The following is a 16,553-nucleotide window of genomic DNA, read 5'->3' as shown; positions in this document are numbered from 1 at the left end:
GCTATTCAGAAGCAAGGCTTAATTTCAAAGTTTCAAAAGAAAACCCCTCTATGATTAAAGATCTTAGCTCCTTTATTAAAGTGAAAATTAATCTATGCAAATTAGCTTCTCTTGGAAGTGACCCTTGTGTTAGTCAGGGTTCTCCAGAGGCACAGAACTAACAGGATGTATGTATATATGAAAGGAAATTTATTAAGAATTGACTCACACAAGCACATGGTGAAGCCCCATGATAGGCCGTCTGCAAGCTGAGGAGCAAGGAAGCCAGTAGTGGTTCAGTCCAAGTCCAAAGTCTCAAAAGCAGGGAAGCCAACAGTGCAACCTCTGGTCAATGGCCAAAGGCCAGAGGGCCCCTGGCAAACCATGGGTGTAAGTCCAAGAGTCCAAAAGCTAAAGAACCTGGAGTCTGATGTCCAAGGGCAGAATCATCCAGGACAGGAGAAAGATGAAAGCCAGAAGACAGCAAGCCAATTCCACCTTCTTCCACCTGCTTTGTTCTAGCTGTACTGGCAGCTGACTGGATGGTGCCCACCCACATGGAGGGTGTGTCTGCCTCTCCCAGGCCATTGACTCAAATGTCAGTCTCTCTGGCAACACCCTCACAAACACACCCAGAAACAATAAAGGCATCCTTCAATCCAATCAAGTTGACACCTAGTATTAACCATCACACCTTGCAAACAAGCTCTTTGAGATTATAGCACTGATGAGATGTTGCTTTTCAGGCTGGGCGTGGTGGCTCATGCCTGTAATCCCAGCACTTTGGGAGGCGGAGGCAGGTGGATCTCTTTTATCTAGGAGTTTGATACCAGCCTGGGCAACATGATGAAACCATCTCTATAGAAAATACAAACATTAGCCAGGCATGGTGGCACATGTCTGTAGTCCCAGCTACTGGGAGGCTGAGGTTGCAGTGAGCCGAGATCGTGGCACTGCACTCCAGCCTGTGCGACAAAAGATCTTGTCTCAAAAAAAATTAAAAAAAGATGTTGCTTTTAAAACATTATATCAAGGAGGAATGAACATTTATCCACATAAGAAATTATTTACTTTGTGCTGTCCTCTCAATCACCATTTATTGGTAGAAGATTTTGAAAATGATCCCACATGAGGAAACAGGGAATTTGTAAAACAAGTGATTCTATGGTCCAGAACAGTCTGCCATAAACAGGTATTTCTCTGAAGACCCATGTTTTATCTTAAACATTTGTCAAATCTACTTTATAATAGATCCATGGTAGTTTTTGTTTGAAAAGATGTCCAACATTAAGTAAAAATGACACTCCCAAAGGTGTTTATCCTCTGAGAAGCCAGCACCCAGCTCACATCCAGTTTATGAACAGCATTATGATGCTGCAGACCTACCCTGTCTCCACCCACCCTGCAGCATATTTGCTGTAAAACTGTGAAGATAAATACTGAACCACATGATTTGTCTTAGGCATGTATGTGTACATGACAGGGACAGAGCAGTCTTGAAACTGATATGAATAATTTTTTTTTATTTTTATACCATAATCCAATTCTAGTTATCTTAATTGAATTTAAAACTTTTTCAATTGCATTAAATTTACAAAAAAGTTCTCCCTCATTATACTAAAGCATTTCCAGTACTCAGATACTGAATGAGTAAAATCATTTTATTGGCTCTTTTAATTAACTCCTTCAAATGCACATTGTTTAAAAACTGACTAGGTCAAAAATAGTTACGCCTGCAGGTTGACCTACTCGGACTCTGCCAAACTCCTTCAAGTTCAACATAAATTGACATTTTCAGAGTATAAAGTCAATGTTATGGAAACACTGCTCCTCCTTTTCCATGGGGCCAATCTGGGCAATTTTTTCATTAAAATTCTTCTTCTGCCTGTTTGCTGCGGGACTCCTTGAGCTGCTGTAGCCGCTCCATAGTTTCAGAAATGGTGCGTTCCCCGTGGACCTTATTGTCTCTTGTGCGGATATTAACAGTGCCACTGATTTTCTCTTTTTCACCAACAACTAAAACAAATACACAAAGCTTTGTCAGACTTAATCTAAGATATGGAAGGATTCACACTGAACATCTGAAAAGAAATCCTAGGACCCAAAAGCTACCCCATAGCTTCTGACACATTAAAAGGTACAAGTGACCAAGTATTAATATTTAAAAGAAACTCTTTGCAATATCTAAAACTACTACTGTGCTTATTGAGTCAATCTAGACAACTTAAAATAATAATAAAACCCTAAACATCATGAATATCTTTTTCAAGTAATTCCACATGAGGAATTATCTTGAGAAAGTAATCAAACAGATGTATTTAAAACAATGTGTCTTCATCCTTGATATAATAGCAAAATATTTTTTCACAAACATCCATGATTATTTAAGTGAAAAAAACCAAAAAAAACCAGTATGTATGCATGAGCCTATTTTTATAGTTATTATGTATTAAAATATATAATAGAAAAAAATCAGGACTGGAAGGAACTAAATTCTTGATTACAATTCACTTAAGTCTGTCTCAAGGTTTCAGTAGATTTTCCTGATGTCTGGCAAATTTTCTTTGTTAAGTTTCCATTCTTACCTAAAATGAAGTTATACTGTGCTAACTGTGCATTTCGAATCTTCTTATTCAATGTACAACCTGGATCCAGATCAATGTCTGCCATGAATTTGGCATCATGGAATTGTTGCCGTACCTATTGTAACAGAGATACAGAATTTGTCAGATCTAAAATTAGAATTATATTTTGATCTTACATGATTTTACTGAACATAGGGATCAGGACTTCCTGGGTGAACTTCCAGCAATTTAAAGCTGGCAAAACTGTCTTAGATAATATTATTCACTGCCATTTTCCCCCCCCTTTTGAGAAAAAGGCTAGCTCCTCTTTATTACCTCAGGTCATGTGTATTAAGTAAACAATATCTTCAGTGTTCTTCTTTTCCAAAAAAGCAATACACTAGATTACATTTTATTAATTTTACATTAACTAAACTTCCCATTAACATGATAACCTATTAACATGACAAAAAGACCTAAATGAATAATTTTATTTCACTATCATTTCATATGAACCTCAGATTACAGATATGAAAAATATCACATGATCAACACCTGAAAAAAATGATCTTCAACTGAATAAATCTTAACTTCTGAGTATCAGAAAGTTTATCAGGTTATCATAGGCATTAGTCCCTTAACTTCAAAATAGAATAATATTTAATAGTCTAAAAGTAATTTAGATTAGAACAAAGTAACAATGAGTATAAAAAATGTTTCGCCGGGCGTGGTGGCTCATGCCTGTAATCCCAGCACTTTGGGAGGCTGAGGCGGGCGGATCACCTGAGAATTTCATAAGAGTTATCGTGGGGTTTTCTGAGGTAAAAAATGTAGCCCATTTTTTACCATCTCATGGGCTACACCTTGACCTAACGTTTTTGCGGTGGAGGGCATTTGCACTCACTTTGTGACCTTCATCAGGGTTTGCTGAAGATGACAGTATATAGGCTGAGCAAGAGAGGGTGGGGTGGATCGGGGTTTATCGATTACGGAACAGGCTCCTCTAGGGGGATGTAAAGCACCGTCAAGTCCTTTGAGTTTTAAGCTGTTGCTTGTAGTATTCTGGCGAGTAGTTTTGTTATTTAACTATTGAGTTTTAGGGCTAAGCATAGTAGGGTGTCTAATCCCAGTTTGGGCCTTAGCTATTGTGTGTTCAGAAGTCTTAAAGCCACTTTCGTAGTTTATTTTACATCAGCTAGGGTTTTACAGTTTAGATGGAGTTTAGCTTTATTGTACCAGATCTTAAACACCCTCTACGCCGGTCTCTATTGGCTAGGGTTAATCGTATGACCGCGGTAGCTGGCACGAAATTGACCAACCCTTAATATAGCATAGCTTAGTTAAACTTTCGTTTATTGCTAAAGATTCGTCACTGCTGTCTCCCGTGGGGGTGTGGCTAGGCAAAGTGTTTTGAGCTGCGTGTGCGTGCTTGATACTTGCTCCTCTTTATCATGGTGATTTATAGGGCGTCTTCACCGGTGCGGGGATGCTTGCATGTGTAATCTTGCTAAGGGCCAATAGAAAGGCCAGGACCAAACCTATCTGTTTATGGGGTGTGCAAGCCCATCTAGGCATTTTCAGTGTCTTGCTTTAGGCGGGTTTAAGCTACATAAACGGAGATGTGAGTGTGATTAGGGGAGTGGCTTCTTTGGGGTGAGAGGGAGTTATAGGTTGGTGTAAAGAGCGTTTTATGAAGTAAATATTTATTAGTTGAGGGAATGGCAGTTGAAGTTGTGCACACCTAAAAGATGAAAATACAAGCTTTGGCCGGGTAAATTGAAGCTTTTGTTTTTGGGGTTTGGCAAAAGCGGGTTTTGGATGAAGGTCAGAGATGGGGGTGGGGGGGTTTGATGGGATTTTTATTGTGGTTTTATAGTATGGTGGAGGCGTTATTGTGGAGTCGATAATTGGTATGTCTTACAAGCATGAATTAAATAGTACCTTGCTGATGTTTGCGTGGAACTAGAATATTGAACGTAGGTGCGATCAACAACTGTACGTACTAGGAATCAAAGACAGGCGCATTCAGGACGGGATGTGGTGGGAGTCAGCATTCTCCGATGGGGTTGCGTGCGGACCAGAGATAAAAGATACCAAATGCATGGAGAGCTCCCATGACTGGTTAATAGGGTGATAGACCCGTGATCCATCGAGATGTCTTATTTAAGGGGAACGTGTGGGCGATATTGGTTGTTATGGCCCTGAGGTAAGAACCAGATGCCGGATACAGTTCAGTTATAGCTACCCCCACGAGTTATGGGCCTGGAGCGAGGAGAGTAGCACTGCTCGTGCGGGATATTGATTTCACGGAGGATGGTGAACAAGGGATTCCTAAGTGAGGGGGGGCATCCGTAGTGAGGAGGATTGTTTAATTAGTATGTGCTATGTTCGATGAACGACTTAATGTCTCATGGACGACTACCATGGATTGGTTTGGTTGATATTCGTAGGGAAATACTTGGACTTTGGGGTGTTGCAGTTATGTACTATTGGTGAAGTACTCATTAGGGTCCTTGCTTATAAGCATGTCTTTCGAGGATGGTTGGTAAATATGTAATGGCATGTGCTATGTACAGTTAAACATATATAGTACTATATATTATGCGTGTTGGCTAGCAGTAATGCACGAATTACATAGTAGCATTGGAAGTGGATTAATGCTAAAATTGCATTGTGAAGTTTGTACAACATAAAATACAGAAAGTAGTTTAAGTTAGAACGCCAGTTTTGGGTGTTGGTGGTGGAGTTAAGTACTTTCTTTCTGATTGCCCTAGGGAGAATGTTCCATTTCTGGTTTACAAGGCCAGTATATTAATTTATACTACAAGGGCAAGCTCATTTGAGTAAGTTGTTTTCGATTAGGGAGGTCAATGGTATTAGGATTAGAATTGTGATGAAGTATATTGCGGATGCTATTTGGCCAATGGTGATAAGGGGCTGGATTATTGGTTGGCTTCCAATTCAGGTTAGGGTTAGTAGGATTGTGATTAGGAATCAGAATAGGAATTGGCTGAGTGGGCGGAATATTATGCTCTGTTGTTTGGATTTGTGGAGTATGGGGATGACTGCTAGAATGAGAATTGATAGGAAGAGTGCTAATACGCCCCCTAATTTATTGGGGACAGATCGTAGGATTGCGTATGCGAATAGAAAATATCATTCTGGTTTGATATGTGGAGGGGTGTTTAGTGGATTGGCTGGAGTGTAATTGTCTGGGTCGCTTAGGAGGTCGGGTGAGAGTAGTACTAATGTTATTAGAATAAAGAGAAGGAGGACTAGGCCTAGGATATCTTTAATTGTGTAGTAGGGGTGAAAGGTGATTTTGTCTGAGTCAGAAGAGATTCCACAGGGGTTGTTTGATCCTGTTTCGTGTAGAAATAGTAAGTGTATGGTTGTGAGGGCGACGATGATGAAAGGTAGGATAAAATATAGGGTGAAGAATCGTGTAAGGGTGGGGCTATCAATGGCATACCCACCTCAGACTCACTGAACAAGGTTAGTTCCGATATATGGTACTGCTGATAGTAGGTTTGTGATTACTGTTGCCCCCCAGAATGACATTTGGCCCCATGGGAGTACGTAGCCCATGAAAGCTGTTGCTATAGTTATGAGAAGGAGTGTAATGCCCATGTTTCAGGTTTCTAAGAGAAGATATGAGCCGTAGTAGAGGCCTCGACCTACATGTAGAAAGAGGCAGATAAAAAGTATAGAGGCGCCGTTAGCATGGAGGTAGCGGGTGGTTCAGCCATAATTTACGTCTCGAGTGATATGTGCGATTGAGGAAAATGCAGAGGAGGTATCTGGTGAGTAGTGTATTGCTAAGAATAGACCTGTGATAATTTGTAGAATTAAGCAGGTTGCGAGGAGTGAGCCAAAGTTTCATCACATGGAAATATTGGATGGGGTAGGTAGGTCAATGAGGGAGTGGTTGATTACTTTTATGATTGGGTTGGATTTACGTATTGGAATCATTGGAGCTTTTATAGTTGAAGTACAACGATGGTTTTTCATATCATTGGTTATGGTTGGAGTCCATATGGAAGCAATGACATATTTTATTTACATTAAGTGTACTATTGGTTATGGGGTTTGTAGGTTTTTCTTCTAAGCCTTCTCCTATTTATGGGGGTTTAGCGTTGATTGTTAGTGGTGTGATTGGTTGTGTGATTGTTTTAAGTTATGGGGGGGCTTATATGGGTTTAATGATGTTTTTAGTTTATTTAGGAGGTATAATGGTTGTTTTTGGTTATACTACAGCAATGGCCATTGAAGAATATCCTGAGACATGGGGTTCAGGGCTTGAGGTTCTAGGGGGTTTTTTAATAGGGTTAATGATGGAGATGGGGTTAGTTTTATGGGTTTTAAATTTAGATGAAGTAGTGGTGGTGGTTAATTTTAATGATATGGGTAATTGGGTGATTTTTGAGGGGGAGGGGTCAGGGTTAATTCAAGGTGATTCTATTGGTGCTGGTGCTTTATATGATTATGGGCGTTGGTTAGTGGTGGTTGCTGGTTGAACGTTGTTTGTTGGTGTATATATTGTGATTGAAATTACTCGAGGTAATAGGTTATATTATTAGAAGTATAGTCAGGATAAGGGGAATGAGGAAAGAGAGGAAATAGAGCTTGATTATGCCTTTTTGGGTGGTTATAGTTATAGAAGCAGTAATATGTGTGTGTGAGATTATTTTAGGTATAGATTTCTCTAGTCATGTTGAGTCTAATAGAAGGAGGGCTAGGTTTTGACTTATAAGTAGGTTTTGATAGGGAATCATACGGTGAACTGTGGTGGGATAATATCCTAGTATGTTGGAGAATTTGAATGTTTGTGATGGGTTTTTTACTTTTAGTTTATTCGTTATAAGAGTAAGGTCTAGGGCTATTAGGAAGCCTAGGGCAGTTGCGTATAGGGCTGAGAGTTTTAGATGGAGAGGTATTGTTGGTTGGGGGAGTAAGGTAGGGGGGATGTTATTGGTAATAAGGAATCCTGTAATTATACTGCCTACTGTGAGGCGTTTAATTGGGTTTAGCAAGGCGGGGTTGTTTTCGTTAATGTTTATTAAGGCTGGGAAGTGTGGTTGTCCTGTTAGGGTGAGGAGAATAGTTCGAGTACTGTAGGCGCTTGTTAAGGAGGTGGCAATGAGAGTAATAAATAGGGCTCAGGCGTTGGTATATGACGTATTTGTGGCTTCGATAATAAGGTCTTTGGAGTAGAAGCCTGTGAGGAAAGGTATTCCTGTGAGTGTTAGGTTGCCAATAGTTAGGGAGGTTGAGGTGAGGGGTATTATTTTAAATAGACCTCCTATTTTTCGGATGTCTTGTTCGTTGTTTAGGTTATGAATGATGGATCCGGAGCATATAAAATGTATAGCTTTGAAGAAGGCGTGGGTGCAGATGTGTAGGAATGCTAGGTGTGGTTGGTTAATGCCAATGGTAACTATTATTAGGCCTAGTTGACTTGAGGTGGAGAAGGCTACGATTTTTTTAATGTCGTTTTGTGTGAGGGCGCAGATGGCTGTGAATAGGGTAGTAATGGCTCCTAGGCATAATGTAAGGTTTTGGATTAATGTGTTATTTTCTATAAAAGGATGGAAGCGAATGAGTAGGAATACTCCGGCGACGACTATAGTGCTGGAGTGAAGCAGAGCTGAGACTGGAGTTGGGCCTTCTATGGCAGAGGGTAGTCAGGGGTGAAGGCCGAATTGAGCTGATTTTCCTATTGCTCCTAGGAGGAGGCCAGTCAGCGGAAGGAGGTTTGAGTTGGAATTTAGGATTAATATTTGTTGAAAGTCTCATGAGTTGTGGTGCAGAAGGAATCATGTTATAGCTAGGATAAGACCAATGTCGCCAATGCGGTTGTATAGAATTGCTTGGATGGCTGCTGTGTTGGCGTCCGTTCGAGCGTGTCATCAGCTGATTAGGAGGAAAGATACGATTCCTACGCCCTCTCAACCAATGAAGAGTTGGAAGAGATTGTTAGCAGTAACTAGGGTTAGTATAGCAGTGAAGAAAATAAGGAGATATTTGAAGAATTGGTTGATATTTGGATCCGAGCTTATGTACCATAGTGAGAATTCTATAATGGATCAGGTGATGAATAGTGCAATTGGAATGAATATTATGGAAAAATAATCTAGTTTAAAGCTTAGTGTTAGATCCAATGTTTGAGTTGCTACTCAATGTCAGCTTCAAATGGTCGTTTCTTGGTTTGAGGAAATGTATAGAGTTGTTGGAAGGAGGCTGGTGATGAAAGCATATATTACAGTTGTTTTTACATAGTTTGGGTATGAGTGTTTTTTGTTGGGGTTGATGAGGGTGGCGAGAATTGGAAGAATTAGGGAGGCGAGGGTTGTTATTATAATAGGAGTGAGCATGTTTATTACTTTTATTTGGAGTTGCACCAGTGTTTTGGCTCCTAAGGCCAATGGATAGCTGTTATCCTTTAAAAGTTGAGAAAGCCGTAATTTTAAGTACGGGGGCATGGATTAGCAGTCCTTGCAGGTTTTCTCGGTAAATAAGAAGTGGTGAGCTTCTAAAGTTAGGTTCACAATCTAATGTTTTGATTAAACTATATTTACAAGGAGTGAATCCTATGATGATATTGGGGTTGAGGTATAGAAGAATAATTGGGGCGAGGTGTATGAATATTAGTGTATTTTCTCGTGTGAAGGGAGGTTTTATGTTGGTTATATGGTATGTGAGTGTTCCTCGTTGCATTGTGATAAACATGTGGAGAGAGTAGAGGGCTGTAATTAGTATATTGAGTACTGTTAGTGCAATAGTGATATGGGATCAGGAAAATGAGGCTGCGATTACGAAGAGCTCGCCTAGTAGGTTGATGGTGGGGGGTAGGGCAAGGTTAGTAAGGTTTGCTGTGAATCATCAAAAGGTTATTAATGGGAATAGGATTTGAAGTCCTCGGGACAGTAATATGATACGGCTATGGGTGCGCTCATAGTTTGAGTCAGCGAGGCAGAAATATATGGAGGAGGTGAGTCCATGGGCAATTCTAAGAATAATTGCGCCAGAGAAGCTTCAGGGGGTTTGGATGAGAGAGGCTATGATTACTAGAGCTATATGGCTTACAGAAGAGTATGCGATGAGTGATTTTAGGTCTGTCTGTCGGAGACAGATTAAGCTTGTTATGATTATACCTCATAGGGATAACATGAGGAATGGGTAGGCTATGTATTCTGTTAAGGGGTTAAGAATGGAAGTAAGTCGTATTATGCCGTAGCCACCCAGTTTTAGGAGTACTGCGGCAAGGACTATTGAACCTGCAATGGGGGCTTCAACATGGGCTTTAGGAAGTCATAAGTGTAGGCCATATAGAGGTATTTTTGTCATGAAAGCTATTATGCATGCTAATCAGGTAAAGTTGTGAGATCAGGTGGTTGTTAGTTTTTGGTCTGTGAGTGTTAGTAGTATAATGTTCAATGAGCCTGTGTTGTTGTAGGTATAGATTAATATAATGAGTAGGGGTAGAGAGCCGGTTAATGTATAGAATAGGAAATATGTGCTTGCGTTGATACGTTTTGCTTGATTACCTCATTTAGTGATGATGATTAGGGTGGGAATGAGGGTAGTTTCAAATAGGATGTAGAATATGATTAGTTCTGTAGCTATGAATGTCAGAATTAAGGTGATTTGTAGGGAGATTATTACGGAAAGGTAAAGTTTTTTTGTGAGGAGGGTTCGTTGTATAGGTGGTATTGACTTGCTATGATTATGAGAGGCAGAAGTCAGGCAGTTAGCATTAGGAGGGGTGTTGTTAGTGGATCAGAGGATAAGTAAGTTGAGTAGTTAAAGAGGTTGTTGTTGGTTTGGTTGAAGAATAGTAAGGGAATGAGGCTGACAGTTAGGCTGTGTATGGTTAAGTTGATTCAGATTGTATTATTTTTGGAGAGTCATGTTATAGGTAGTAATATAGTTGTGGGGATGATTATTTTTAGCATTGAAGCAGGTTTAGGTTGTGAATGTAATCTAGTCCATATGTGTTAGAGATTGAGATTAGTAAGGCAAGACCTACTGCTGCTTCGCAAGCGGCAAATACTAGTAGGATGATGGGTATAATGTTGACTAAGGGGAAGTGTATGTTTGAGGCGATAAGGGCTGTTATGATAAAGAGTGATATTATCATTCCTTCTAGACAAAGGAGAGAGGCTATTAGGTGTGAACGGTAGGTTAATATGCCTAGAAGTGAAATAGTGAATGCTAGTATAATGTTTATGTAGGTGGGGGTCATTTGGTTAGTATGGTTATCATAATCTAATGAGTCAATCATTTGTTTTATTTAAACTACTTACCAATTCGGTTCAGTCTAGTCCTTTTTGAGTTCATTCGTAGGCTAAGCTAAGAATTAGGATAATAATAAAGGCAATAGATGATTTGATTATTACTGGGAGATTTGTTGTTTGAAGGGCTCATGGTAGGGATAGCAGTAAAGAGATTTCCAGGTCGAATAGTAGGAAAGTGATTGCGACTAGGAAAAACTTTACTGAGAATGGGATACGAGCAGGACTTAGGGGATCAAATCCGCATTCGTAGGGGTTAGTTTTTTCTGCATAGGAGTTAAGCTGGGGCAATCAGAATATGATAATTATTAGTAGCAGGGTCAAAAGGGTGTTGATTGTTAAGGCTAGTACTAGGTTGATTACTCTTTTTTGAATGTTGTCAAAACTGATTGATTGGAAGTCAATTGTACTAGTTATACTAAAAGAGTAGGATCCTCATCAATAGATAGAGATATAGAGAAATAGACAACGTCTACGAAGTGTCAATATCGGGCGGCGGCTTCAAAGCCAAAGTGGTGGTTTGATGTGAAGTGGTATAATAGTTGGCGAATAAGGCAGATAAAGAGGAATGTGGATCCAATGATAACGTGGAGTCCGTGGAAGCCTGTAGCAACGAAGAATGTTGAACCATAGATACCATCGGAGATAGTAAAAGGTGCTTCAAAGTATTCTGAAATTTGTAATAGGGTGAAGTAGATGCCCAGTGAAATTGTGATAAGTAGGGCTTGAATTGTTTGTTTTCGGCTACTATTTATGAGGCTGTGGTGGGCTCAGGTAATTGTAACTCCTGATGCGAGTAGTACAGAGGTGTTTAGGAGGGGGTACTTCTAGGGGACTTAAAGGGGTAATACCTGTTGGTGGTCAGTGGCCCCCTAAGTGAGGTGTTGGGGCGAGGCTTGAGTGGTAAAATGCTCAGAAGAAGCCAATGAAGAAGAAGACTTCTGAGATGATAAATAATGCTATTCCATACCGAAGGCTTTTTTGGACAGATGTTGTGTGGTGGCCTTGATAGGTGCTTTCTCGTACAATGTCACGTCATCATTGATATAAGGTTAGTGTGTTGGTTAGTAGACCTAGTATCAACAGGGTGGTGGAGTAAAAGTGAAATCATATGATTAAGCCGGATGTTATCAGGAGAGCTGATAGGGCCCCTGCTAGTGGTCAGGGGCTGGGTTTAACTATGTGATAGGGATGGAGTTGGTGGGTCATTAGGTGTTGTTATGTAGATAAAGACTAACTAGGAGTGTAAAGACGTAGGCTTGAATTAGGGCAACTGCAATTTCTAGAATAGTTAATAGTATTAGGAGCGTGGAGGTTAGTAAGGTAGCAGAGAAGCTAATGGTTGATAGTACTAATACAGCGCTTCCAATCAGGTGTATTAGTAGGTGGCCAGCCGTGATATTGGCGGTTAGTCGTACAGCTAGGGCTACTGGTTGAATAAGTAGGCTGATAGTTTCGATTATCACTAGTATGGGAATGAGTAATGTGGGCGTACCTTGTGGTAGAAGATGAGCTAGAGAATTTTTGGTTTTGAAGCGAAGTCCTATGATTACTGTGCCTGCTCATAGAGGAATTGCTATAGCTAGGTTTATAGAAAGTTGGGTAGTTGGTGTAAATGAGTGGGGTAGAAGTCCTAGGAGATTAGTTATGGTAATAAAGGTGATTAGAGATATTAGTATTAGAGATCAGGTTTGTCCTTTAGCATTATGAACTATTATTATTTGTTTTAGGGTGAGTTGAGTTAGGTTTTGTTGGATGGTGGTTAGTCGATTATTAATGAGATATTTGGAGGTTGGAATTAGTAGTATGGGGAATAGGATGATAGGAATTGTAGCGGGTTGGCCTAGCATGATTGGAGTTGAGAACGGGGTAAACAGATTTTCGTTCATTTTGGTTGTCAGTGGTTATAGTGGATTTGTAGGTTGGAGTTTTTTGTAAGGGGGGGTTGGTAGTAATTTGTGTTTAGCAGTTTTAATTGTATAATAAGATATAGTGTAAGAAGTATAGTTATGATAGTAGTGAATCATGTTGATGTATCTAATTGGGGCATTTCACTGCAGAAGGTATGCCCCTCAATCTTTAACTTAAAAGGTTAATGCTAGGATAGCTGTACAGTGGGTTTGTAAAGTATTTTTAGAAATTTGTAAAGTGGGAGTACGGGGGGAGGGGGGAAGAAAGAGGGCTGTTTATAGGGTGAATACAGGTCCTATTTCAAAGATTTTTAGCGGGATTAATTCTGCGACGATTGGTATGAAGCTGTGGTTTGCGCCACAGATTTCTGAGCATTGTCCGTAGTAGACGCCTGGTCGTGTGGCGGTGAATACAGTTTGGTTTAGGCACCCAGGCACTGCATCTGTTTTTAGGCCTAGTGTAGGGATGGTTCATGAATGTAAGACATCTTGAGATGTGATTATTATACGGACGGGGGCTTCAATTGGGAGTACTACTCGATTGTCAACTTCTAGAAGTCGAAGGTCTCCTGGGTTTAAGAATAATGGGGGTAACATATAAGAGTTAAAGATTAGGCCCCCATAGTCCGTGTACTCATAAGTTCAGTACCATTGGTGTCCGATTGATTTAATAGTAAAGGAGGGCTTGTTGACTTCGTCTGTTAGATACAGGATGCGCAGGGATGGAAGGGCGATCAGGACTAGGATAATTGCGGGTAAGATGGTTCAGATAATTTCTATTTCTTGGGCGTCTGTAATATTGGTGTGTGTTAGTTTTGTCGTGAGTGTCGAGAACAGGGCGTATAAGACTAGGAGGCTAATTAAAGATATAGCTATAAAAGCATGGTCATGAAAAGTGATTAGTTCTTCTATAACAGGGGATGAGGCATCTTGTAGGCCTAGTTGAACTGGGTAAGCCATGTAAGATATATAGGGTTTGACCTGTAATTTAGCTTTGACAAAGCTATGAAATAGTTTTTCTAATATCTTGTTGAAAAAGTTATAGGGGCTATAGGATTGGCTTGAAACCAGTTTTAGGGGGTTCGACTCTCTCCTTTTTCATTTAGTTTAATATAGGTTGGTTCTTCAAATGTGTGGTGAGGTGGAGGGCAGCCATTTAATCATTCTAGGCTAGTGGAGGGTTGTTCGATTAGTAGTACTTTACGTTTTGAGGCGAAGGCTTCTCAGATCATATAGATTATTAAGATTACTGCTGCTAGTGAGATAAAGGAGCCTATAGATGATAGGATATTTCATGTAGTGTAGGCATCGGGGTAGTCAGAATAGCGTCGGGGTATTCCGGACAGGCCAAGGAAGTGCTGTGGAAAGAAGGTTAAATTTACACCTACGAATATAATAATAAAATGGATTTTGGCGCAGGTTTGGAGTTCGAGACCAGCCTGACCAACATGGAGAAACCCTGTCTCTACTAAAAACAATACAAAATTAGCGGGGCATGGTGGTGCATGCCTGTAATCCCAGCTACTTGGGAGGCTGAGGCAGGAGAATCGCTTGAGCTGAGGAAGCGGAGGTTGCTGTGAGCTGAGATCGCGCCATTGCACTCCAGCCTGAGCAACAAGAGTGAAACTCCGTCTCAAAAAAAAAAAAAAAAGTTTCTGTTCAACCTGCTATAAGAGTTGGGCATTTTACATTCAAATCACCCCACACCTGGCAGAAAACTGTTTCCTTACAGTGGCCATTAACCCAAAGGAAGAACAGAAGAGTTGGAGGAAGCTGGTGTTCCTTCCTCATCTCTGCCATAGGGACAGTATCCTTGGGCTTTCACAAAAAGCCAATGTGAGCAGTGACTGTCTATCATCTTTTTGTAGGCACAGAAGTTATACTGTCGACTAGCAGAATCACCACAATTCCACCCAGCCCACTTAAAAGAAGGGTCAGAGTTTCTGGAAATCCTGGTCAGAAAGCAGAATGAATTTTTCCAGGAAAACATCTTAAGTACAGCTGAAGGTGAAACAGTAACTACCATACTCAAGAATCACCAGTAAAACCAGCATTCTCCGGTTGACCTAGGTGACAAAATATTTCTTTCAATTTTTGATTGAAAAGGATTCTAAATGATCTACAAGACATTCATTTCTCAAATGCGAGTTACGTGTAAACCAAGGGTTATTTATGTATGTCAAATGTTTATTTCTATAAGGTATACTTTTTGAAACAATCTAGGTGACTTTGCCTATACTGTGCACAAGCTTTAGCATATTAACTAGTAGATTTTTAAGCCATAGTGATCACAAACCAATTAACCTGTTGAAATTTTGTAACACCCATTTCAGAAGGGTCGTTACAGAATTTTAGAATGCCAAGATAGGTCTACATCTTCAACTGATAACTACTTTAAAGAATAAAGCATCAGTTTTTTTCATTTTTCTCAACATGGGTCCTGTGTGTGCCTGTGAGATGGGCAATTCTGCAGTTGGGGAAGTGGCCTGATAATTACAGGGTGTTTAACATGTCTACTCTACAGTTATTAGGTATCGGGAGTACTGCCCTGTCTTCTCTCCCCACAAATGAAAAACTTACCACCACGTAATCTGGAATGTCACCCTACCCCCAAAGGGAAGTGGGGAAGTCAGTGACGTCTCCAGCTGAGAACTCAGTTAACCAATACAGAACTTTTTCCTACTGTGTGAGCTTTCACATACAAATAAGACAGAGTGCACTCAACCATGGAACATAACTTTGATTCTCATCATTTGTAACTAAAACTACTGTGTGCAGTAATAGTAATAGGAATAGTTTGAATGGTTTATTATCTACTAGACGGTTTAGTGTTCACTTCATTTTTTTTTTTTTTTAAGAGATGGGGTCTCACTATGTTGCTCAGGCTGGAATGCAGTGGCTACTCACAAGCACAATCATCACACCCTGAACCCTCAAAGATCCTCCTGCCTCAAGCCCCCAAGTAGCTGGGACTACAGGTATGCATCTCCACGCTCAAGTTCATTTATTTCTTAAAGGTAATTAAGACCTGAGTGTGGTTTATTCTGATGGTATGGAGACAGGATGGCTTTGATGTTATAGTATTGTTCACTGATCAACTTTTGATAATTTGAAATTCCTTAGTATGGAATTTTCACTATGGCAGAACAGATTGTTATATGCTTTAAAGTGAAGTTATGAATGGTTATACATTTGTTGGTTAAGTGTTTTGGGGGTAAGGGCAAGACACTGGTCTGCTACGCTACTAACCTGGAAAAAAGTTTCAAATAGCTGAAGAAATTTACATTAAAATGAAGCAAAATTACTCTTTGAGTCAAAGAGCAGCTTCAACTGTATTTTGAACTGGAATTTACCTATCATACTGAAGTACCTGATATTTGCTAATTTGGTTTTTTAAAATACTAAATACTAAAATATACAAGCGTAACTGGGTATGGCGGCTCCTGCCTGTAGTCACTGCTACTTGGGAGGCCGAGGTGCGAGGACTGCATGAGCCCAGGAGTTTGAGGTTACAGTGAGCCAGGCATTGTACCACTGCACTCCAGCTGGGGCAAAAGAAAGATCCCATCTCTTAAAACGAATACAATAAAATATACAAGTGTACCTAAAACACTATCCAAATATGTCTTCTGATTATGGAATCATGTAGAAAAGCATTACAGAAGAAATATAATCTATTCAGGCTTAACAAAGATTAAAAATAGTAACATTTCTCTACATCACAACAGCTTGATTCACCAAGAATATAGGGCTTATGTGATCTGAAAAGCTTAAAAGATTTTAAGTTGAAAGAAAATTCACATCTA

General features: G+C 40.0%; 1 protein-coding gene and 2 pseudogenes across 5 annotated transcripts in view; all 3 read right to left on the bottom strand.

Moving 5' to 3' along the window:
* Positions 1-1,487: 1,487 nt before the first annotated feature.
* The window catches only part of TARS1 (threonyl-tRNA synthetase 1), a 1,036,507-nt gene continuing 1,021,441 nt past the window's right edge, over positions 1,488-16,553 (bottom strand). For all 3 annotated transcript variants that reach the window (XM_050793826.1, XM_050793828.1, XM_050793827.1), the window contains exons 19-20: positions 2,565-2,679; positions 1,488-1,995 (exon numbers count right to left, since the gene is read on the bottom strand). In XM_050793826.1, coding sequence (XP_050649783.1) covers positions 1,847-1,995; positions 2,565-2,679 — 264 coding nt within the window. In that variant the 3' untranslated portion in view covers positions 1,488-1,846. The remainder of the gene's footprint in view (positions 1,996-2,564; positions 2,680-16,553) is intronic.
* Positions 3,366-10,092, bottom strand: LOC126956684 (NADH-ubiquinone oxidoreductase chain 5-like; annotated as a pseudogene). The gene has a single exon (XR_007726452.1). The product of XR_007726452.1 is annotated as an NADH-ubiquinone oxidoreductase chain 5-like (transcript).
* On the bottom strand, positions 10,440-16,549 carry LOC126956700 (cytochrome c oxidase subunit 2-like; annotated as a pseudogene). The gene has a single exon (XR_007726453.1). The product of XR_007726453.1 is annotated as a cytochrome c oxidase subunit 2-like (transcript).

This window comes from Macaca thibetana, chromosome 6 (genome assembly GCF_024542745.1).
Source record: "Macaca thibetana thibetana isolate TM-01 chromosome 6, ASM2454274v1, whole genome shotgun sequence".
Classification (NCBI taxonomy): domain Eukaryota; kingdom Metazoa; phylum Chordata; class Mammalia; order Primates; family Cercopithecidae; genus Macaca; species Macaca thibetana.
This window is presented reverse-complemented; position numbering and strand designations above follow the sequence as displayed.